The sequence below is a fragment of the Natrix helvetica genome (assembly GCF_964273705.1).
Source record: "Natrix helvetica genome assembly, chromosome: 1".
In the NCBI taxonomy this organism is placed as follows: Eukaryota; Metazoa; Chordata; class Lepidosauria; order Squamata; family Natricidae; genus Natrix; species Natrix helvetica.
In genome coordinates, this window is record NC_138548.1 from 188,081,835 (window position 1) to 188,106,327 (window position 24,493).

Sequence of the window (24,493 nt, forward strand, 5' to 3'; positions counted from 1 at the left end):
ATCACAGGTTTTAAGAGGCTGCTATGGAATGCTGGGTGTATCTTTCCCAACAATCGAGGCAGTTTCAATTGCACCGTAACTGGGTTGATGATCTTTACTATAGGGAATGGTCCCATAAACTTTGGCCCCAGTTTCTTGCTAGGCAGTTTTAATCTCAAATACTTTGTGGAGAGATAAACCTTCTCTCCCACCCGGAATGGCCATTGCAGAGCCCGGTGTTTGTCTGCCTGTTTCTTATAGGTTTGTGCTGCTTTAGCCAGTTCCTTTTTGACATTTTCCCAGGTCGCTTTCAGCATCGACATCCAGTCAGCCAAGCTGACTGAGGAAGGAGGATCCCTTGGATACTCAGGCATTGGGACGAAATCCATACCGCTCACTATTTTGAACGGCGTGAGTCCTGTGCTACTGTGGACAGCATTATTGTACGCGACCTCAGCAAAAGATAAAAGGTCTGCCCAATTGGACTGCTGATAGTTCATGTAACACCTCAGGTACTGCTCTATCATGGTGTTCAGTCTCTCTGCTGCCCCATTGGTGCTCGGATGAAAAGCTGAACTAAGACCCTGAGATGACCCAATGGACCGCAGGAACTCCCTCCAGAACGTAGCCGTGAACTGGACCCCTCTGTCTGAGATAATTCTTCGAGGTACTCCATGCAGTCGGTAGATATGCTTCACGAACAGTTTAGCCAGCTTGTGAGCTGAGGGTAGTCCGCTGCAGGGTATGAAGTGTGCGTGTTTGGAGAACAGATCCAAATCACCGTGTTTCCCCCACTTTTTGGCAACTCTTCTATAAAGTCCATTGTGATCTCCTCCCATGCCTCATTGGCTCTGCTACTGTTTGCAGCAGTCCGGGAGGGGGGTTTCCCAGTCGTCTCTTCGTTGTGGCATAGATGGTGCAACTTTTCACGTAACTATCCACATCTTTCTTTATGCCAGGCCACCAGAATTGCCTCCAGGCTAAGTGTAAAGTCTTTAGAAACCCAAAGTGGCCTGCCGGTTTGGCTCCGTGACTCCTCTGGAGAACTAGGGTACAGAGGGATTCTGGGATGTAGAGTTTCGTCCCCTTCCATGCAAGGTCATATCTTTTTGTCAAGATGTGTTGGTTGTTTTGGAACCAGGGGTCTCCTAGCAGTTCAGTTTTGAGTCTCATGGTTAGATCGCTTGTGGGTTGGTCTTGCTGGTCATGGTGTTGCCGCCTGGTGGTTACTTGGGCAGCTGTAGGGGGAATGATGGCATCCAGTATGTGCTCCCGTTCGCATTTGTACTGAGGAATGCAGGAGAGGGCGTCAGCTAGAAAGTTCCTCCCATCTGGAATGTGCTTTAAGACAAAAACAAAACAGTTGAAATATTGAGCCCATCAGACTTGTTTGGGTGATAGTTTCCATGGGGTGCTAAGCGCTTCCAGATTTTTGTGGTCGGTCCAGACTTCGAACGGTTTCTGGCTCCCTTCAACAGGTGTCTTCAGGTTAGCAGTGCCCATCTCACTGCAAAAGCCTCTTTTTCCCATGCGGCCCATCATCTCTCTGTGTCTGTGAGCTTGCGGGAGGTGTAGGCGCAGGGTTGTAAGCTTCCTTGATTGTTACTTTGGAGTAGCACCACTCCCACTGCCACATCGCTGGCGTCTGCCTGAATCACGAAAGGTTGCTCAGGGTCAGGATGCTTCAGCACTGGCTCCTTTGCAAATATTTCTTTTAGTGTCTCGAACGCCTCTTGGCAGGTTAGGTCCCATGGTAGGGGTTGTCCCAGACAAGGTTTTGTTCCTGGGCTCCCTGTCTTCAGGAGGTCTGTCAGGGGTTTAGCAATCTTCGCAAAGGAGGGGATGAATTGCCTGTAGAAGTTCGCGAACCCTAGGAAGCTTTGTAGCTGTCTGCGGGTGCGAGGGGGTTGCCAGCTTAGGATGGCTTGCACTTTTGCTGGGTCTATCTCTATTCCTTCATTTGACACTCAGTAACCCAGGTAGTCTAACCTTGCACGGTGGAATTCGTATTTTGATATCTTGATGTACAGGTTGGCTGCCATAAGTTTCTCCAGTACTTATCAGACCAGGGGTACGTGGTCGTCCATGGTCTCCGTGTAGATAAGGATGTCATCTAGGTAGATGAGGACCCCCTTGTAGAGGTGCTCGTTCAACACCTCATTTATTAACTGCATGAATACTGCTGGGGGCCCCTGCAGTCCAAAAGGCATCACTTTAAATTGAAAGCTCTCTAGGGGGCAGTTGAATGCTCTTTTCCACTCATCTCCCTCTCTGATACATACTTGGTAGTATGCTTCGCTGAGGTCTAGTTTGGTGAAGACTTTTCCCTTGCCCAGATGAGATAGCATATCCTTCATGAGGGGGAGGGGGTATAGGTTGTTTATGCACACCCCGTTTATCCCTCGAAAGTCCACACACAGCCTCATGGTGCCATCTTTTTTTTTCTTTAAAGAGGACTGGTGCTGCGACCTGTGGCTTGGCTGGTTCAATGAACCCCCTTGCTAGGTTTTTGTCTATGTATTTGCGCATCTGTTGCATTTTCTGGGGTGTCATGGCATACAGTTTGGGCTTGGGTAGTTTTGCCCCAGGGATGATTTCGATGGCACAGTCTGTCTCCCGGTGGGGAGGCAGAACATCTAACTCAGCCCAGCTGAATACTTCTGCAAGGTCCTGATATTCTATCGGAATCAGTTCGGCCTCTAGGGTTTTGTCGGATGTGGCTGCCAGTTGTTCTTGTGGGCTTTCTTGGGGTTTTTCCAGCGTGGGTGGTGTTTCTACTTGCTGGTGTGGGAGAGGTTGGGGGCCCCTTGATATCCTAAGTCTTCAGGTACCCCCTTGCCACCAGATGGTCGGTCCCCACTTGTCTAGCCAGGAAAGTCCCAGTATGACTGCGTCTGTCATTTTGGGGGCTATTATGAATCGAATTACTTCCCAGTGATCCGTTAGTTCTACCCTCACTGGTTCAGTTAGGTGGGTGGCATAGGCTCCTCCCATTAGGGACCCATCGACTTGCTCGAACCGGATTGGGTGGGCCAGTCTTTTTGCTCTGATCTCCAGTTTCAGGACTGTGGTTAGGTTGATCAAGCACCTTGTGCAGCCTGAGTCTATTAGGGCTTGAAAATCCCCCTGGTTTCCTGTTTTTGGGGCTGTGAGGCGTATTGGAAAAAGGAACGGGTGAATTGATTCACTCACCATTGGGTCATTTTCTCCCTCGTCCTCGCTGTCATATGATTCTTGCGATTGGTTGTCGCTGCCATCACTTTCGCCTGAGGGGAAAAGGGGCCTTTGCAGCCTGGAGGGCTTTCCCAGACATGTTGGTGGTCCGTTTGGACCCTCGTTCTGGTCATGTCCTAGGCAGTGCGTCTGGCCTTGGTTTTGGGGCTGGGGTTGGGCATGCAGCTGCCATGTGGCCAATCCCCCCGCATCTGTAGTATTTCGGTGGACTTCGAGGGAGGACTAGTCTCAGAGCCTGCTGTGGTGCTGTGGTTCCCTGCTGGCTGGGTGGTTTCAGGTCTGGTTGACCTTTCTCTCGTGTGTCCGGTTGCTTTATCATGTCGTTGGTGCGCAGCATGCTGTCAACTTTTGTTGCTACTCGGAACCACTCAGAGAGTTGATTTGGGATGTCACAGTATGCAGTTACCTGGGTAATTTGCTTGTCCAGGCTTGTTCTGAAAAAATGCACCAGCACCCGCTCTGGTAAGGGGGTAGCCTTCCTATGACCCTCCTAAATTCACGAATGTGTTCTTTGATGGGGCGGCCCCTCTGCTTTAGGTTGCTGAGTTCCTCTTCTGCATATGGGTCCTCCTCCTCCATACCTGGCCTATAGCAGTTGCAAGAAGTCATCTTATGGGGGGCTCTCCTCTTGTGGAGGGCTGCTAGCCATTCCTTTGCTTCTCCCTCTAGACCCTCTGCAATGGCATTCACCATGGCTCTGGGGGATGGGTAGAGGTGTCCATAGCATTCTAGGTGGATATCAGCTGAATCAAGGAATAGGCCTAGCTGGTCTGAGTATCCGTCAAACTTTCCCCTGAATTGGGGTGGGTCAGCCTTGGTATGCTTGTGCCTGATATGGCTGGTTATCTCCTTTACCCCTAGTTCGGCGAGAGGGATGGGTTTGCCTGCTCTTGGCAGCCTGCCTGCTGCGTGGGAGAGGCAGTGGTTGCCGTTCTGGGCTCCTTCTCCTTCCATCGGGATGGGGAGGGGGGCTGCGTTCTAGTCTGCATCTCTTCCCTTCAACAAGATCAGATGTCCCTCCCCGCACTTCCTCCCTCCGTTGCTCTTTTGCACTCCCTCGGGATTCCATCTAGGGCTTTGGACTAGGGCAAGGGAATTTCCACATTTACTTTTCTTCTCTTGCTTCTGCTTCTGAGAAAGGCATCCCTGTTTTGCTTTGCCGGATACCTCCAGCTGCAATCAATCTCCTGTCTTCCTGATTTTCCCTCCAAGCAACCCAAACATTGGGAGGGAGTACTCGGAGAGGCCAGGCTTCAGGAAACTTGGAAAAAAATATATTTTAAAAGTGAGTTTCAGCTATCTGTGAAGGTTCCAAGCGTTGCCCTAATTAATTTACGAGCCCAGGGACAAAATTCAAAGTAAAACCATTCGTTTATTAGGACTAACATCTTAGCACGACTTCTATGTAGCTAAAACTAAATCACATTTAATGGTGTCTGACCTTTACCCCTGTGCCCCCTCCCCTCTGGCTGAGGTCATCAATCACATTCACCAACGGGACGTTATAGCAGGGTTCTAGACATGCACATTCACATCCCAGTACAGAAATATGTGACTTTTACTCTGGCCAAAACTATGCATGGAATTTCCCTCCCCTTCTCAAGGTGATAGTAGTCATGGAAATGCTTTAGGTGTTGACAATATGCTTATTAAATGTAATAAATGTGATGGATAATATTTTATGAAAGATGGTATTAATACGTATTTAAATAACATGGGGACTGGCATTAAAACAATACATAGAATTACTGACTAAACAAAAAATAAAAAATGATAATTCATTATGAATATGCATATGTATGCTAAATATAATAATATATGATTAATAATATTTTATTGTATTATGGTAGAATATACTGATTTATATACAAACAATATATTGAAATATTGAACAATGAAAAAACAAGTTGAATAAGCAATAATGGAAGATCTTAATGTAAGATAAATGTTGGTATTAAAATTTGTTATATAATATAAGTTTGTTAAATGTAACAAATACGATTGATAATATTTTATTCATATAAAAAGGGAGGATAATTAAGATAGGTTGATCGGTACAAATATAGCATATTGAAATATTTTATAATTAAACAATTAAATATTAAAATTTAATATAAAGATATTTAACTACTAGTATTATATAAGATTGTTAAATGAACCAAATATGAATAATACTAATTTTTTGTATGAAATGTATGATACTCAGGTACTACACTGTTCATGCACTGATATGTAAAAAATAAAATAAAAAATAAAAAACAGTTGAAAAAAAGAGATCTTTGATCTTAGAAACAATATAAATTAGTGGGATTCTTGAACAATGGCAATTGGTCACTCTGGATCAGGGTGTTGCAGTATGGGCTCTTGGACAAAGAGACGTTTTAATTTCTCAAAGGCTTTTTGACAGTCCATTTTCCACTTTAGGGATTGGTTTGCTTTTGGCTTTGTTGGGGAAGTCCCTGTTTTTAATAGTTCAGTCAATGGGAGGGCAATTTCCAGAAAAGTTGAAATGAACTGCCTGTAGAAATTGGCAAATCCAAGGAAGCTTTGTAGTTGTCTGTGAGTATTTGGAGATTTCCAGTCTAACACAGCTTTCACTTTTCCTGGATCCATTTCTATCCCCTCCTTGGAGTACAAGTAATCTAGTGAGGTCTTGTGGAACTCACACTTCGAAAACTTTGTGTATAACTTGGTGGCTAGAAGTTTTTTCAGGACTTGCCGTACCAGCTTCATGTGTTCTTCTAGGGCAGTGATGGCGAACCTGTGGCATGCGTGCCACCTTCTAGAGGCTTTATGGGAGCCTGGGGAAGGAGAAAAGAGCCTCCCCTGCCCCCCCCCCCGGAGGCCCTCCAGAGCCTTCATGAGCTTCACTGAAGACTCCGGAGCGCTAAAGACCGGCCCTACAGGCAAACCAGAACTTCAGGAATGGACTTCCTGTTTGCTCAGAGGGTCCTTTTGACTGCTCTGGAGGCTTCAGGGAAGCCTCTTGACGGTCCCTGAAACCTTCGGAGCGCTTAAAATGACCCTCCGAGCAAACCGGAAGTGACTTCCGGTTTGCTTGGAGGGTCATTTTGAGTGCTTCGGAGGCTTCAGGGAAGCCTCCTGAAGGTCCCTGAAGCCTCTGGAGGGCTTCTGGGGGGAGGGGGAGGCTGTTTTCGCCCTCCCCATGCTCCTATAAGGCCTCTGGAGCCTGGGGAGGACCAAAAAAGCATGCAAAAATGGGGGGGTCACACCTGTAGTGTGTGCATGCGCACTGGGGGTCGCACATTGCATTATGGGTGCGGCACAGCTGCACACGACCCCCCTGCACTCTTCCCACTTATGACACGCGGGCCAAAAAAGGTTCGCCATTGCTTTTCTAGGGTTTCAGAGAAGATCAAGATGTCATCGAGATAAACGATCACTCCACGGTACAGATGCTCATGTAGCACTTCATTTATGTACTGCATGAAGACTGTAGGTGCTCCTTGTAGCCCAAATGGCATGACTTTGTATTGAAAACAGCCAAGGGGGGTGTTAAAAGCGGTCTTCCACTCATCTCCCTCTCTGATCCATATGCGGTAATACGCCTCTCTCAAGTCCAGCTTGGTGAAGATCTTGCCTTTAGCCATTTGTTGAACATATCTTTCATAAGGGGAAGGGGATAAGTTTTCTTTTCACATAACACATTAAAGGCTCACAGATCAACACAGAGATGAACCCTGCCATCTTTCTTTTCTCTGAAGAGCACTTTCTACTTTGCTGGTTGAATAAAGCCCTGTTTCAAATTGGTGTCAATGTACTTCCTCAATTCAACCATCTCTTTGGGAGTCATGGAGTACAATTTTGGCTTTGGTAAGGTAGCCCCAGGTTTGAAGTCTAATGTGCAATCTGTGGTACGGTGAAGGGGAAGATAGTTGCCATCTTCCTTAGTGAACACCTCTGCCAAGACCCAGTAGTCTTTTGGTACTTGTTGGATCCCTGGGGTTTTGGTGTTTGCTGCAGATGCTGCAGGTTCCGGATGGTCTGGGCTGTTGGGTTCAATTGTTCCTGGGTGGCCTTTTGGCTCCACCAGTGGTAACGGCCCAAAGCCGATAATCAATTTTCTAATGCTATCCTCCCACTTTATTGTAGGTGCCAACTTTTCCAGCCATGCAAGCCCCAAGATAATTGATTCCTGAATTCTTGGAGCCACAATTAATGTGAGGAATTCATAATGGCAGCTTATCATTAACTTTTCCAATTCGATAATTTTCGTGGCTGGGGTCCCTCCAATTAGTGGTCTATCCACTTGCTCAAACCGAATGGGATGGTTTAGGGGTCTTGTGCATATGCCTACCTGCTCCACAATCGACATGCTGATTAAGCATCAGGTGCAGCCGGTGTCCTCAATTGCCCCAACTTCTCCCTCCACTCCCGTTTCTGGCACATGGAGGTTGCATTTTATAGTAAAGGGGTGGATGGGTGCACTAACCATTGGGTCGTCTTTGGCATTCCCCTCCTCCGAGGTCTCCCCATTGGTTGGACTTTTCATTACCTTACGTTGGGGATCCGTTTTCTGAGGTTATTGGCCTAGTTGACTCTTTTGTGATGGCTTCTGGGGCCTTCTCTTTACCACGCTGGTGGCTGGTGCACACGTTTGTGGCATTGGGGCTGGAACCAAGCACTCTGAAGATTTGTGGCCAACTTGACAGCAATGGTGGCATTTTATTGGCCCCCACGAGGGAAGGAACCCAGTTACATTTCTAAACTTAGGAACCGCCTTATCACATTGTTCCACTATCCATCCTGCAGTTTCCCCCTCATTCATACCTTCTTCCATTGTCGAGAACATTTCTCTATCAGAAGATGGGGTAAGAACCTGTTGGGGCATTACAGGTGAGACTGGACTCAGGGGGGGGGATCAATCCCTGGGTTGGCCACTGCCCAGTTATCTGACATGGTGCCATCTGCTGAGGGAGAGCAGGTGCCCACTGGCATCTCTCCCATTCATGACCTGGGAAGAAAGCCCATTCCGGGGTTGCTTGATTCACAGGTTGCAGTCCAAACACCAATTGCTGGCTAGGGGGAGATATGGCCCAAGCCCCTTTCTGCTGGCTGGGTTGATTTTCTCATGTTGGTGGCCAAGCAGGTGCCCACTGACATCTCTTCCATCCATCACCTGGGAAGAAAGCCCAATCTGGTGGTGCTTAATTCACAGGCTGCAGGCCAAACATTGATGGCTGATTAGGAAGAGATGTTGGCCAAACCCCTTCCTGCGGGCTGGGTTCAATTCCCCATGTTAAAAGGGAATCTGTCTTCAACTCAGTTGCAGTGTAATGGGTCATTTCATTTATCACTGTATGGAAGGAGTCAAAATCTTCACTCCAGTTTTTTGCCGAACCTTGGCTGGGGAAGGAGGAGGAGCATCCACTCACGTTTGGCTGCACAAGTTGGTCTGGGAGGCTCCAATCATCTTGTCAGGTACTGGGTGATTGCTTTGGTCCTCTCAAGCCGTGTTTTGAAATAGTTTTTCCAACCCCCTCCGGCTGCGACCACATCTTCCTAGATGCTATAAATCTCTTGCCTTCTTCCTCCACAGATTTCTTTACAAAAGTGGAAGATTTGCAGAGAAGCAACTCGTCCTCTGCTTCCATTCTCAAAGGCTCTATTTTCATCTTCACTGATATTTTACGCTGACTGGGTCAGGTCAGTGTTGGGAGTCAGCACCCCTCACCAGCACCCCATGCTGGGGTTGCTGGTGATTTATTTTAATGTCAGATTCGGGTTAATGTCAGCGTTCCAAATATCATCCAAAATTAAATCAGAGTCCAAGGCAGAGCTTTCCTCAAAGTTCCAATTTATTAAGAGAGACATGTTGGTACATCTGTGGAAACCCGAATCTGAGCTTCCTGGGTTTCCCCACCCAGTTGAAAGTTCATGATCTTGCCCCCACACTCACAAGTCCACCACATGGTCCAATCTTCAACTGCCACACTGGCAGTTCCACCCATCCAGTTCCGGTCAGGTTCAGAGATGTAGAGACAAAAGATGACCTTGGGCTTCTAGAAAGGATTTTTTTTTATTTTGACAATAACACATTCTACTCCTTACTATTCCCCCTCCCAATTCCCCACTAATGAAAAAGCATAGTAAAATAATCGAGAGTGTGGCAAGCCAAAGATCCTAAAAGGAACTGGCTGCAGGACTGACACCTATCTCTGATAGTGAGGGGGAACTACAAGATCTTTCCCCTAATCAGGAGATGACTTCCGGTTCCTGCTGGCGACGGATGTGTTGTCCGCTGCTCATCTCCCCGGTTGGCTCCGTAAGGAGCACGGGGGTCCCCGGAGGGGTCCCCTGCCGAAGGGCGGCTTGCTGAAGCCCCCAGGAATCAGCGGCAGCCGGCGGGGGTGCTTTTCAGCTTCGCCTAAGAGCCGGGGAGCGGAGGGGGGTGAGGGACAGCGTTGAGCTGTTCGCCCTTTCGTCGAATGGCTCCGGCGGAAAGAGAGCACTTGGAGAGGTGCGGCTGGACCCTGGTGGGGGGCGATTCATCCTGAACTCTTAGATCGCTTAAAAGAAAAGCAGCAGACTTCTGTAAGTTTTGTGTTCAAACTATTTGAATGGAGATTAGAGGGGGGGTGTTTCTTCCTTTTACTCCCCCCTCAGATTAAGTGGCATTTGAACGATGTCTCTTGAAGAGAGAAAACAAAGGCTGATCCGTCATTTGAGCTAGCTATTGAGAAAGATCGCTATCACAATTGCTAGAAATGACTGCTGAGCTGTTTTCCTTTAAAAGTTTTATAGAGATCTCTGTTTTTTTTTCTCCCTGTGAAAAGAGGAGCCAAGATGGCGCCCACCCTTCTTTGTTTGTCTACCTTCTGAAACTACCTTAAAAAAAAAAACCTTGGAGTTGCCTTATTACTCTCTCTGAGGGAAAACTGGGACCCCTCCCTGTTACGTGGCTCTTCTGAACTTTGACTATTTGACCTACTTCTTTTGGTTTGCCTTAGTGCCTTGGAACTGTGAACTGTCGCTTTTGGACTTTGTTTGCCTTTTTGGAATCAGCACAGCTGTGCAATCCTTGGACGCCATATTTTTGGGAAAAGACTTACATCGCTGAATTTTAAACAAATGGGGCCTAAGAAACCACCGACGGGCAAGTCATTGTCAGCCCCCTCATCTGCCTCCTCCAGTCCGAGTATGCAACAAACAAAAATTACCTCATTGTTACAGCAAGAGGGGACTGGAGAGGGACCAAAAGAACTATCTGTCTCCCAAATGTTCCAAGAACTTATGAGGGGTCAAAATGAATTGAAAAAAGAAATGACAGAGCTTAAAGAGGAACTCAGAGATGTTAAACATCATATTGCAGAAAATAAACAGAGAATTGTGGTCTTGGAGGAGGGGGCGGCTGGGCTGGGGGAAGAGATTAAAGCAATCTGGAAGGGAAATGTAGACTTGGAAAACTTTTTGGCAAAAATAGAATTTGAAAGAATGCCCTTTTTTCTTAGATTCCAGAACCTACCAGAGACAGAAAATGAAGACGTTAAGGATATCATGAGTACAATCTTAGCAGATTATATCAAGAGAGATTAAAAACAGCTGTGGTGGGATATGGATCTAGTCTATAGGATAAATTCAGCATATGCTAGAAGTCATAATGTTCCAAGTGAGGTGCATGTTAAATTCCTCAGGAGGACCACAAGGAATGAGGTGCTTGGGACCCAAAGGGAGAGACCATTGAAATATAAAGATGAAGAAATTACCATCCTTAAGCAGATTCCAAAAAAGATAAGAGAGAGAAGGAGGAAGTATTTCTCCTTATCAAAGAAAGTATACAATAAAGGAATTTGGTTTAGATGGTTATTGCCAGAGGGAATGTTGATCTTCTGGGAGGGAAACAGGATTAAAATTAATACAGTGCAGGAGGCGGAAGCCTTCATTCAAAAGCATCTTTCCCTCCTAGAGGACGAACACAGCGAAAGTAGTGGACAGGACAGCAAGCAAGACAAGAGGGGGGGCTGAGGCTCCCTCTGGGGACAGGGAGGAAGGAGCAATATCGAAAAGGCTCAGGTCCCAAAAATAAAAGTATTTGAAATAACAGTAATTGGTCATATTCTAGAAAGTGACAAAGGAAAATGAATGAACACATGGTTGACAATATAGAATAAGACCTTGTTTTCTGCTTATCTTTTATCTTTTGTTTTTAAGATTGTAAAAATTGTGAGTTTTGGATGGATTTCTATCACTAGTGTGGGAGCTGCCAAAATTTTTTGTATATCCCCCTACCTTTCCCCATATATGTATAAAAACCAATAAAAGTTTTGGAGAAAAAAAGATCTTTCCCCTAATCACATCTCAGGGAATCCTGTCTCACCCAGATGTTCCCTTGGGGGTGCAGTAGAACTATTTGCTTGTTCCCCAGCTATTTTGGATGAGTAGTTGATTATGATCTTACCAGCTGGTCCTGACACTCCCATCACTTCCACTGTGGCGGGGCCCTGCCTGGTGGAAGATAATGGTCCCTTGCTTTCCTTAGAAATGCAAGAGGTCATACCTGGAGCCATTTCCAAGGGGATTTCCGAAGGGTTTCAGCAACGTTGCCATCGCCCAACCCGTTTGGCTCCCAGTCAAACCCCGCCCCAAGACAGGGTGCTTCCACAATGTCCGCCATCACCTCATTCCTCCATGGCCAGTGAGGAATCAGTCTGGGGTGATGAGGATGTAGCTGATCAGGACTTGTCTGAGGTTGAAGGTTTTATCCCTGACACCCCTGCATTTACGGGCCTCTTTAAGCCAGCTTATTTAAGTCCATTTTGTATAAGGCAAAAGCCTCCACCCATTTGGGTGTGACTTCTGTTCCTGAACAAGGTGTGTCGTCTTCTCAGGATCCCAGTGGGGGTTTGTCCAATAAAACGGTCCAGGCGCAGAAGATAGTACCTTCACCCAAGTTGTTTATTGATGTAGTTCAGAGGCAATGGGCACAACCAGATGCCTTAGCGACCCCTAGTGGTGGGGACAAGAAGCTATACACAGTAGTCCCCACCTTCAAGGAACTACTGATGTTACCCCCTGTAGATGCCCCTGTGGCATCTCTGACCTCAACTTCCGTTCTTCCTCCCAACCTCCTGGAGGGGCTCAAGGCGGAAGACAAGAGGGCTCAGAAGAATTTCCAGTAAAGTCATCCGAACCATTCAAGCTTCCAGATGAGGTTCTACTATCAAAATCTATGGTGCAACCTGGGCAGCCTTTTCCAAGTGGTGTTCCCAGAAACACATTTGTCCTGTTTCGGCTTTCATCCCTCAAGTATTGGACTTTTTGCAGGACAGACTTGACATGGGTCTATCCTCAGCACCCTCAGGTGCCAGGTAACAGCACTATCCACGACTCGTGCAGGTGATGCTAATTTCTCATTCAGTCAGCACCCCCAGGTGCATAGCTTCCTAAAGGGCGCCACTAACCTATGACCCCCGGTTGTCTATAGCTTTCCATCCTGGGAGCTATCCATCGTACTACATGCACTTACCTGTGCACCATTTGAACCTATTCGCTCTTCCAATATCCAGCATTTGACTTTCAAGACTGCCTTTCTCATAGCTATGATATCAGCCAGGAGAATTTCAGAGTTGGCAGCGCTGTTAGTCGGAGAGGACTTATGCATTGTACATCCAGGCAGAATCATTCTTTGACTGAATCCTTCATTTATTCCGAAAATCAACTCCTGGTTCCACAGGGCCCAGGAGGTCATCCTACTGGACTTTTGTCCGAAGTGAAGATGGGTTGGGCTTTTTACATCTAAATATCTTCTGTGTTGATCTCTGCTCATTTCTAGCTTCATTCCCATATTATGCTATGTCATGTTAGAAAAAGCTTTTTTGAGAGCAAAAGTTAACTTAGCAAAGAATGGGAAACAGACTAAGTGATATTAGTCTCCGACTTCTTTCAGTTCAGTTTCTATATGTAATTTTTTGTTCAGTTTTAATCTTCACTTTCTCTATTTGCTACTTACAGCTTGGCTTTACATCCAAGAAAAGATATTGTTGTCACTGGAAGTGATGACCGCTTGTGGAAAATGTGGGCCTTTCCTAATGGGAACATTATCGTGAAGGGTGAAGGTCACACAGATTGGCTTTCTGGATGCTGCTTCCATCCAGGGTAAGTAAAAATAGAGCTGGAAATCAGCATTGATTCATTTGGGCCTTAACCTGTTAAAAGTGATTACTTTCAATACATCGTAAATCTTAGTCCACATGCTTCTGTATCAGATTTCCAGGTCTCATCTAATTTAATCTTTTAGTTTTATAATACTGTACAGACAAACTAGATACATGTGAATGTCAATTTTGTTTTAATGTCAATTTTATTTTTCTCATTGGTGTTAGTGGCTAATACATCTGCCTAATATGTAATACAGCCCAGGTTCTAATCCCAGTAAGGGTATGGCTAGCTGATGAGAGCTAAATAGCTTGAAACAGATCTATACTAGTCTCCCTTTATTTATTTATCAGCACAAATACAACACAAACATAGCAAAGGCAACATTAAAAAAATGGTTTTCTGCCTGGATGGTCTTCTGTAATGAGCCAAAGGACAGAAAGGGGGAGTAGTGAGCTCTCTCCCATATTTGGGCATACCAGGGGTTGTAACACAAATACATACCTATTTCCCTGGCTCAGCTGATAAGGAGGAGAGCCTGTGGCTTAGTGGCTAATACATCTGCCTAATATGTAATACAGCCCAGGTTCTAATCCCAGTAAGGGTATGGCTAGCTGATGAGAGCTAAATAGCTTGAAATAGATCTATATTAGTTTCCCTTTATTTATTTATCTGCACAAATACAACACAAACATAGCAAAGGCAACATTAAAAATAAAAATATGGTTTTCTGCCTGGATGGTCTTCTGTAATGAGCCGAAGGACAGAAAGGGGGAGTAGTGAGCTCCCTCCCATATTTGGGCATACCAGGGGTTGTAACACACACACATACATACATACATACATACATACATACATACATACATACATAAGCTGGTTTTGTTGTATTCGGGTCTTTTCCCGTGTAGATTGAGATTGTCTTGGCAACGTTTCGGCAAGATCTCACTTGTCATCTTCAGGCTTGGGCTTAAAATGCGATCGGAGATGCCAACTAGAAAACCAAGGAGTCTACGAAATACCATGCAAAATCTACCCGGCAACATATATAGGACAAACGAACAGGAGAATAAATGCACGCATTGCAGAACACAAGAACGCAGTAAGAAAAAAAGAAAAAACTTACTCCCTTTTCCAGCACCTTGAAGCTACAGGACATGAAATCAACTTTGAAGGAGCCAGGTTAATCTCCAAAACAGAACACCTCAACAAGAGAATAATTATGGAAGCCATCGAAATAGAGAAACATCCCACAACATGAACAAACGTGATGATACCTCCCGCCTACCAAACATCTGGAAACCAGCCCTAGTCAACAAACGAACACCACCCACCACCCAGGCCGTTACAATACAAAACAACAATGCACACATAGCCAGCACCAATCTACCAATCAGGATACAACCACACAACCAATCATTCCACTCACTGAAACAAAGCCAGCACCCCATCCCCTCCCACCAAGATTTACAGAAAGACGGCAGCTCTGATCGCATTTTAAGCCCAAGCCTGAAGATGGCAAGTGAGATCTTGCCGAAACGTTGCCAAGACAATCTCAATCCTACACGGGAAAAGACCCGAATACAACAAAACCAGCATACCTACACCCGTGAAAATCTACGTGTACACACACACACACACACACACACACACACACACACACACACATATATATATATATATATATATATATATATATATATATATAAAACATTAACCCCCCTCTCTAACGTCCCCCCTCTCTAACTTCCAACCCCATTTTATCTTATCTCATTTTTATTTTAAGGAAATATTCCACCCTCTTTTTTTATCCATCGTGTCTCACCAGTTTTAAAGCTTTGATTTTCCATTTCTTAGCTTGTCTCCCATATTCTTCTCTTGGATCTACTCTACATGCTTGCACTGCTTGGCCAGCCCTCTAAAATATTTCTTCCTTCTCTACCATATTCCATTGTCTACGTTTCAAATTATCTACTCTTACTCCTGTTTCTCTCCCAAGAAAATCTTCCTGTATTTCTATTTCCCGTTTAATTTCTCTTAAAATACTCTTCCCTTGGTTTATTTGTTGTTTCCTCTGTTCAGTTTTTTCAGCTGCTCTTTCAGTTGACTCCTCCTATTCCTGAGCATCCTGGTTTCTCCTTGTCTTTTGTGCTATATTTTCCAGCTCTTCACCTATGCTCTGCATTTTATTCAAAATCTCCCCACATCCTCTTGTCAAGGTATCTTTAAAATCCAGGATTAATGATGCTATTTCTTCCCGGATTCCACTCATTTTTGTTTTTATTATTATTTATTTTGTTTCTTTTTGTCTAACAGTCCAACAATCTTATTTTCAAACCTAAAGTCATTTCTCAAGTGATTCGATATCCACTGTCCAAGAGATTTTGTATCCCAAAATTAAATTAATCAGTCTGTTTCTCTAATTAGTTGAAAAATGAAATCTTCATAAATCTCTCTGCCAATTTATTCTTATTTTGAAGCTTTTAGGAGTCTTTTTAGTAATCAAGTTTTCTCACACTTAAATTTCCACAACCAAGTCTTTCCAGGATTTTGGGAGTATGTTGTACTTCCTTTATCAACAGTTAGCACTCTTAAATCAGCTTTCAAGTCAGCTTTCTTTTTATACAAATTTAGTATAATAGTCCAAAATTTAAATGTAGTATTAGCTTTTATATAAATAGTTCCAGCATTTTAAAATGTCTTTCCAATGCCCAACTCCTGTCCAATTTAAAAATCCAATCTTCTGTATTTTAGCTTCTGGATCTACTCTACACAAGAAACAATGATTGAAAATTAATAAAGGAGAGAAGCAACCTTCTAGACCTAGAACTAAGGAGACATTTTCTAATGGTGAAAACAATTAACTAATGAAATAACTTGCCTTCAGAAGTTGTGGGTACTCCATCACTGAAGGCTTTCAAAAAGAGTCTCGATAACCATTTATCTGAAATGATATAGGGTCTCCTGCTCGAGCAGGGGTTTGGACTAGAAGACCTCCAAGGTCCCTTCCAACTCTATTATTCTATGTTCTATATTCTATAAATAGTTAAAACAAGAACCAGAACTGGATACAGTTTCAGGTATGGTCTCGCAAAGGTAGTAAAAAGTAGTACTAATACTTCACATGATAATGATACAATTTCTCTCTTGATGCAACCAAGGACTGCATTTTTTTTGGCAGATGCAGCATACTGCTGGTTCTCATATTTAAGTGGTTGTCCACTAGAACTCTTAGATCCCTCTCAGTTACTCCTGTCGAGTCAGGTACCACCTATTCTATACCTGTGCATTTTGATTTTTCTTACCTAAGTGTAAAGCCTTATTTTTCTATCCACTGAATTTTATTTTGCTAGTTAGGGCCCACTGTTCAAATTTGTCAAAATCCTTCATGATCTTCTAAAATGTTGGCTACTTCCCCTAGCTTGGTGTTGTCTGCAAATTTGATACATTCCCCTAATGTCAGGGCTGCCTCTGTTCATTTCCTAGGAAAGAAAAATCCTTGGCTCCATAGATTAAGAGAAAAGTACTTTTTCTAGGAACAAACCGAAAGCAGACAGTTTCAAGCAAGCTATGAGGCAAAGAAGCGGGAACATAGCACTTTCAAACGAAGTATACAGCCTAACCCCCTTGTAGCTAGGCAACTGCATACCAGAGCCAATAGACATGGCTTGGAGATAACAGCAGTTGCAAAGCTGCAATGTAAGCTTCCCCCAATTCCCTCCCCCTTATTCCATGGCAACAAGCAACGGGCTGGCTGACATTCTCACCCCCCCCCCCCTCCAACAGAGGCATTTGCCAGACAGAGAATTTATACAATTAAAACATTCAATACATCACGACAAAAACAGTGATCCCATCAGGGTTTCTTGGGGGATTTTCTATGGAAAGTCTGGAGGAGTTTAGGTCAGACATGTTTAGCATCCACCCATTCGGACTGCAAAGGGGGATAATGTTTCCAGGCAATGAGATATTGGACCCTCCCTCTATGTCTCAAGTGTTGAAGCCCCCACAACTTCCAAAGGCAAGCTGTTGCATTGGTTGATTGTTCAATGGAACTTATCCATTGGTTGATGTTCCTCCTTATTTCTAGGTTTAATCTCTCCTTGTTCAGTTTCCATCCATTATTCCTTGTCTGGACTTCAGGTGGCTTGGAAAATGTCTTGACCCCCTCCTCTCTGTGGCAGCCCCTCAACTATTAGAACATTGTTATCATATGTCCCCTGGTCCTTCTCTTTACTAGACTAGCCGTACCCAGTTCCTGTAACCGTTCTTCATATGTTTTAGCCTCCAGTCCCCTAATAATCTTAATTACTCTTCTCTGCACTTTTTCTAGAGTCTCAACATCTCTTTTATAGTGTGGTGACCAAAACTGGATGCAGTACACTAGGTGTGGTCTTACTTGAGCTTTATAAAGTACCTCACTTGATCTTGATTGACAACATAATTAAAAAGGCCTTTAATTAATTTGGCCAGGTTTGGCTAAAGTGCAGCAAAGGCACATGTGGGGCAGGTGGCTGCTCGCTTGAGGAGAGTCTCCTGCTCGTGCTCACCCTCCTGGCCCCACCACAGCCGGCCAGGGGATCCTGAGAGGAGAAGGAGGGGGAGGAGGGGGAGGGTTGCCCGAAGGGAAGCCTCTGCCATGATTCATGCTCATTCCTCAGCTAGCCCAGATTTTTAAAAAGTTCCCAAGGAGAAAGAAAAGGAGTAGCAAAGAGCCCCAAAGACAGCTTGCTGGGTTGGCCCAGCCTCGGCTTTCCGAGAGAGAGAGAAGAGACATAGAGAGATAGAGAGAGAGAGGGACAGAGAGACAGAGAAAGGAGGAGACTGGCTGATGGGTGAGCATCTTTGGCAAGTGTGCTCTGGCTTTCTCCATGCCTGACCCCCAGGGTGGTGGGTGAGATTCAGCAGGGTCAGCCCCCCCTTTCCCACTACCCTGAGCTTCTTTACTCCTCCAACAGAGCTGTGCCACAGCCGGCTTTCATTGGAAAGCGAAAGTCCCTTGTGTAAGTTTTAAAGCTGCGGCTGGGTGCTGCGGGACCCTCCCCCTTTCTGTTGTCCCTTCCTCCCAGATCCTATTCCCACACCACCAGCCCTAATGTTAGTGAGGCTGGCGTTTGTCGGGTTGGGCCAGTGTCTCGGGACGGAGAGGAGGTTGCAGATCTCCCCAAGTGACCAAGGCACACCAAGCACCAACAAGGGCCAGAAAAAACTTCAGAAAGAGTGAGGTGCTGGAGAATCAGCCCAGATGCCTCTCCATCCCCTGCTGTCACCCTTACCTTCTCAGGTCAGGCGAGGAATGACTGAGAGGGATGAGCGAAGGGTGGGACCATCCAGTGGTGGGATCACCCAACAGGGAGACATAGCAAAGGGCCAAAAGAGCAGCTCCAGAGCCACGGGTTGGTGATATCTGAACTAGTTTATCAAAATAGCCCCTGTTTTGTGGGAAGTGCACTGATTGTCAGTAAGCCTCGAGAATCAATTAAAGAGGTCGGAATTATTTTCTCAATCCCTAACTTACACAACCTCGTAGGAAGAGGAAACTCTGGCAATTCACCATAAAAGAAAGCAGTGCGACTGAGACCTAAATATCTGAACAATTTCTCCTCTCCCACCTCATTTGTTATTGTTAGTCACAAAGTTGTGTCTGACCCATCGCAACCCCATGGACAATGTTCGTCCAGACCTTCCTCTCCTCTACCATCCCCTGGAGTCCATTTAAGCTCATGCCAACTACTTCAGTGACTCCATCCAGACACCTCATTCTCTGTCGCCCCCTTCTTCTTTTGCCCTCAATTATTCCCAGCATTAGGCTCTTCTCCAGTGAGTCCTTCCTTCTCATTAGGTGGCCAAAGTATTTGAGTTTCATCTGCAGGATCTGGCCTTCTAAAGAGCAGTCAGGGTTGATCTCCTCTAGGTCTGACTGGTTTGATCACCTTGCGGTCCAAGGGACTCGCAGGTGTCCAGCACCATAGTTCAAAGGACCAACATTTAGGTATGCACTATTTAGCAATGTTAGGAGAACACTGTAACCTCCCTTAGTTAAGCTTTTGGTGACTGATTGCTATGATACTATGATCAATTCTCCTATGTCTCTTTTGTAGTAGTCGTGATTTGGTCTGTGACCGTAAATAAAGTATTATTATTTAGCAATGTTTCAGATTATGATTAAGACAGTCCTCTTTCAGAGATCATGGAAACTGTTTGTTTGTTTGTTTATTTATTTATTTATTTATGTCATTAAAGTGTTTAATTACATTCAAGAGCAATGGATTTATTTGTTGTTTTTAATATTTACTTATTTATTTGTTATATGAATGGATTTTATTATTTTTATTATTATTTATTTTTATTGGCATTTATCTATATTATAAACTACCAGGAATCAGGTGGCATATAAATTTTGAGAATAAATACTTTCTTTTTTAATCAGACATTTGATTAAACTTCTTTTTAATCAAACTTCTATTAAACTCCTGTATGAATTATCTTATGTTACAATAGTAATATGTGCAGGTGGATATGTAGGTCTATTCAACTAGATTTGCATTTTTTCTTTATTTTTCCAATTTGTTAAACAAATAGTTTTCAGGGAAGTGCTAATGTTAAATCAAGTCAATTCAAGTCAAGTTTTATTGTCATTTCAACAATATACAGTACAGTACACAGTGAAACGAAACAACGTTTTCCCAGGATCAAGGTGCTACATCAGATAACATAGATAAAAAAAGCAGGACATAGAGCTCTAAATCTAAAAACTTAAAGAGATAATTTTTTTAAAAAAAATTAAGAATTTAATACTGTAATGGAAATAATTTCTAAGCATTAAAAGGTGTGTGTGTGCGTGTTTCGTTTAAACTATTACACATTTTAAGTAGAAATAATAGTTTCCTTCTTGAAAGCCTATCTTTAAAAAATGAAGCCAGTCCTCTGTTTATTACTGGGATCAGTAAGCTGAATTCCTCTTCCATCCTGTTTGGTTTGCACCTTACTCTGCTTTGTCTTTAATGTAGAATTTAAACATGATTAGGCAACCTTTCCCACAGCTTCCAATCAACAGTATATGCCTATCAAGTAGAAATATAAAGTATTACATTTCTTTGAGCATTTGAAAATAATATATAAACAGTAATAATAATACAGGTAGTATGAAAAATGGAGATCTTCATCATATTGATCTGGGAATTTTAATTGAACAGCTGTTTAAGAACTTTCCTAACATTCTAAATCAGATTTATGTTTTTCAATGACAGTGGATCCAAACTTGTTACTTCAAGTGGAGACAAAACAGTTCGTATATGGGACTTCACGAAGAGTGGGTGCATTCTGAAACTAGAAGGTCATAGCTATGCAGTGTTGGATTGTTCTTGGCATTCATGTGGTGATTTTGTCGCATCTGCCTCTATGGATGAAACAAGCAAAGTCTGGGACCTGAACAGGTACATGATTATTTATAATCTGTTTATTTAGTTTTTTACATGTGTAAATTTAAACAGGGAGAAAAGGGTGGTGTTTTTAGACAAAATAAACAGTAATTTAGAGAACTGTTTTAGTGTAATAGTTAAGGCATTAGGTTAGAAAGCAGAAAACCATGACTTCTAGTTCTGCCTTAGGCATAAATTAAGCTGGCTGATCTTAGACCAGTCATTCTTAAGCAGTGGAAAATCACTTGTGAAAAATCTTACTTACCAAGAAAATTGCAGGTACCAGCCTATGTAGTTACCAGGAAACCTGACTGAAAGGCACGAAAAGTAATAATTGAATGCAGCTATTCTATCCTTAAATGAAACAAGCACATTTAGGTTACCTTAAGAAATAATTGCTGGGTTCTTAAGTAAATGCAGAATAAAGCAAGAATGGATGGGAGTTCAGACTCTTTACCAGATACCCTGTCCTGCCTTGATTCTCCCATCACATATCAAGCACAGATCATTTTGAGAGAAGTCAGAACTACTTGATTGCAAAGGAATTAGAACTCAGCAGTGTAGTTTGCTGTGCATCACCCATCAGCACAAGAAAAACAATTTATTGTTATTGTATCATATTGCTTTCTTAAAAATTTAAGAAAAACAATTTATTGTATCATATTGCTTTATAAAAACCATTACTTTGAAAGATTACTGCCCATTTAATGAACTCAGTATTCTATGCAAAACAATATTGTATCAAACTTGCAGCTTCATGTTGTCATCGCGTGATGTATTGCAACTTTTCCCCCTTTGCTAAGCTGGGGATGGGCATGACTAGCATGTGACGCATTCGGCCCATGGACTCTGAGTTTGGCCCATTCGGCCCATGGACCCCGAGTTTGACACCCCTGTTATAGGGTATCTTAAAACCTCCTGATTTTCTCTAGTGCAGTGGTGGCTAACCTTTTGGTTGTTACGTGCCAAAATTGCACGCACCCATAATTCAATGACCCCACACACTCCCCCTGCCCCCCGTACATGCCTGTGAGACTCCTCCACCCTCGCACATGCAAGCATATCTCCCGCATGTGCACATGCACGTCAGAGACCAAAAAATCAGCTGGCCAGCAGGAGGGTGGAGCTGAAATGGGGCAATGGCTCGTGCCCACAGAGAGGGCTCTGCATGTCACCTATGGCCCGTGTGTCATAGGTTTGCCATCACAGCTGTAGGTGTAAATTGCTTTTACTACTATGATATATTTAAAAAATAGAGCCTTTTGTAAGTACAGTATCTCATGTCCTTTTACATCTTGTTTTTCAGTTTAGTAATACACTAAAAATACCATAATTTTCCATGTTTGTTGTTGTTCTTGCTTAAACTATGTAAATAATGGCACTCATTTGGTAACCTTAACCCTCAAAACGACTCTATAGAGCACTGCACACCAGAAAAACTAAACACAAGGACAGTTTTTTCCCAAATGCCATCACTCTGCTTAACAACTAATTCTCATAACACTGTCAATAATTTACCAAGAATGTATTACTATTATTCTTCTCTTCCTTCATAGTATCTATCTCTCCCCATTTACGACTATATCCATGTTGCTTGTATCTTTAAATTTATATTGTTTTTATTGTTTCCTAGTACGATTTATTAGTAACCTTGACTATCACTAAGTGTTGCATCTTTTTATTATTGATTAATGTATTTTTATTATCCTTATGTACACTGAGAGCAAATGCACCAAAGAAAAAATTCCTTATGTATCCAATCACACTTGGCCAATAAAGAATTCTATTCTATTCTATTCTATTCTATTCTATTCAAAGCTTTAGATTGACTTATAATGATGGTTTACAGCTCTAGATTATGAAGCTAAGAATAACTGTAGTAATCTATCCTGCTTCTTTATTTGCCCCTGCAATAACTTATATGACTGGCTCTTAAAAATGTTTCATTTTTTAAAGTAGATCAATCCCTTATACACTTTTCCTATAATCAGAAGGAAGACTTCTTAATTTTCATCAAATGCATTGATTTGATCAACTATAAATTAATAAATAATAAAGCATTAATATTTATATATATATATATATATATATATATATATATATATATATATATATATATATATGTATATGTGTGTGTGTGTGTGTGTGTGTGTGTGTGTGTGTGTGTGTGTGTGTGTGTGTTTCGTAGATTTTCACGGGTGTAGGTATGCTGGTTTTGTTGTATTGTTGTATAAAATTGTTGTATTTTAAGCCCACAGCTTGAAGATGGCAGGTGAGATCCTGCCGAAACGTTGCAAAGACAATCTCAACCTTACACGGGAAAAGACCCGAATACATCAAAACCAGCATATATATATAATATATTTAATAATAAGTAGTTACTGTAAGTAAGCAAGCAAGTTGTGTTCTTTTACCTGGAGTACAGGACAAGAATTTAAGAATGTTTTGTTTATTCATGGTTTTGATGAAATATTCCAAGAGGTGATATGAGATGGAATTTTGTTTAATTAATTTTATTAATTGAATACATTTAAAAGAAAGAACATGGTTTCCCCCCTAAAATATTATTTTTTTAAAAAATCTGTCGAGAATATAGTAATGGAAGCATATATTGTAATTTCAGTCTAATCTTTTTTTCAGAGACATTGGTTTATATACCAGGATATTTATTTTTTAAAAGCTTATTGCTTCAATAAAGTTTTTGAACATTAGTGGAATTAGAGAAACATCTGAATCCCACCCTCATAGGTACAGTGTGTTCAGGCATAATGTGAGCCTGTGTTTTGTAATTAGAAGTTTGGGAGTCTACAGTATGTACCATGAATAAGGACTCTTATCCTTGTCCTCCTCTGCAACGTTTCCTGATTCCTAGTGCCTAGGACTAAATGGATCTGTCACTTTGCCCATATTCAGACACCTGTTTATAGACATCCCTTTTTAATGCACACCTCCTGTACTTTATTATAAAGCAACTCACCCTTCTCATATCAGGGTCTAAAATGGGTGGTTGTTTTTTGTAAATACTAAGGCTATATCCATTTGCAAAGGGACATTTTGCTTAGTTGGATATTCAAGCAAATTTCCTCTTCAGAACTTTGCCACAAAACATGACAATGTTCCATTTCAAGATGAATAGCTTGCCAATTAGCTCTGCTTTTATGTTTTATCAAGGAGAAGTAATGTCCCCCACAAGGTATTTCCCATCTTGAAAGTCTGCCACATTTAAGCAGATTGCCTATGAACTGTAGTCAAACTTATGTATAAGCCTTGCACATAGCCCACTTTCCACACTACATCAGCTAGGACTGGGAACTGAAACTGTAACTACAGGTATTCCTGAATATATATATATATTTATCTCAGCAGATGTATGGATGTGACACATTTCTACATGGGAATGTATACATGCAGAGATTATACTCAACCCTCCAACACACAAAAGAAGCAGAACAAAAATTATAGAAATGTTAATTGAGTTAAAGAGTACTGATTAAAATTACTTCCCTTGCTGGTAAAATAAGGCATATCATTTATAAAACACATTGGAATGCAGAGGAGCCTGGATCATGACAAAGCTCCAGTCAGTGATCTTCCTAAAATGTTATGCCCATAATTGGATGCAATACTCTTAAGTTTAATTTGAGCAGTGCAGAATAAAGAGGTAAGATGGCTTCTCCATGGTATCGACGGAACAGTCTAGGATGGGTTATTCTAGCCTGCTCATTGACTGAATTGAAATTCTGAAG

The 24,493-nt window shown here is 42.8% G+C and overlaps 1 protein-coding gene across 3 annotated transcripts in view; it reads left to right on the forward strand.

Annotated features, from left to right (window-relative positions):
- The window catches only part of SPAG16 (sperm associated antigen 16), a 295,715-nt gene that overhangs the window by 116,186 nt on the left and 155,036 nt on the right, over positions 1 to 24,493 (forward strand). For all 3 annotated transcript variants that reach the window (XM_081934340.1, XM_081934339.1, XM_081934341.1), the window contains 2 exons: positions 13,186 to 13,329; positions 20,577 to 20,762. In XM_081934340.1, the coding sequence (XP_081790466.1) occupies positions 13,186 to 13,329; positions 20,577 to 20,762 (330 nt within the window). The remainder of the gene's footprint in view (positions 1 to 13,185; positions 13,330 to 20,576; positions 20,763 to 24,493) is intronic.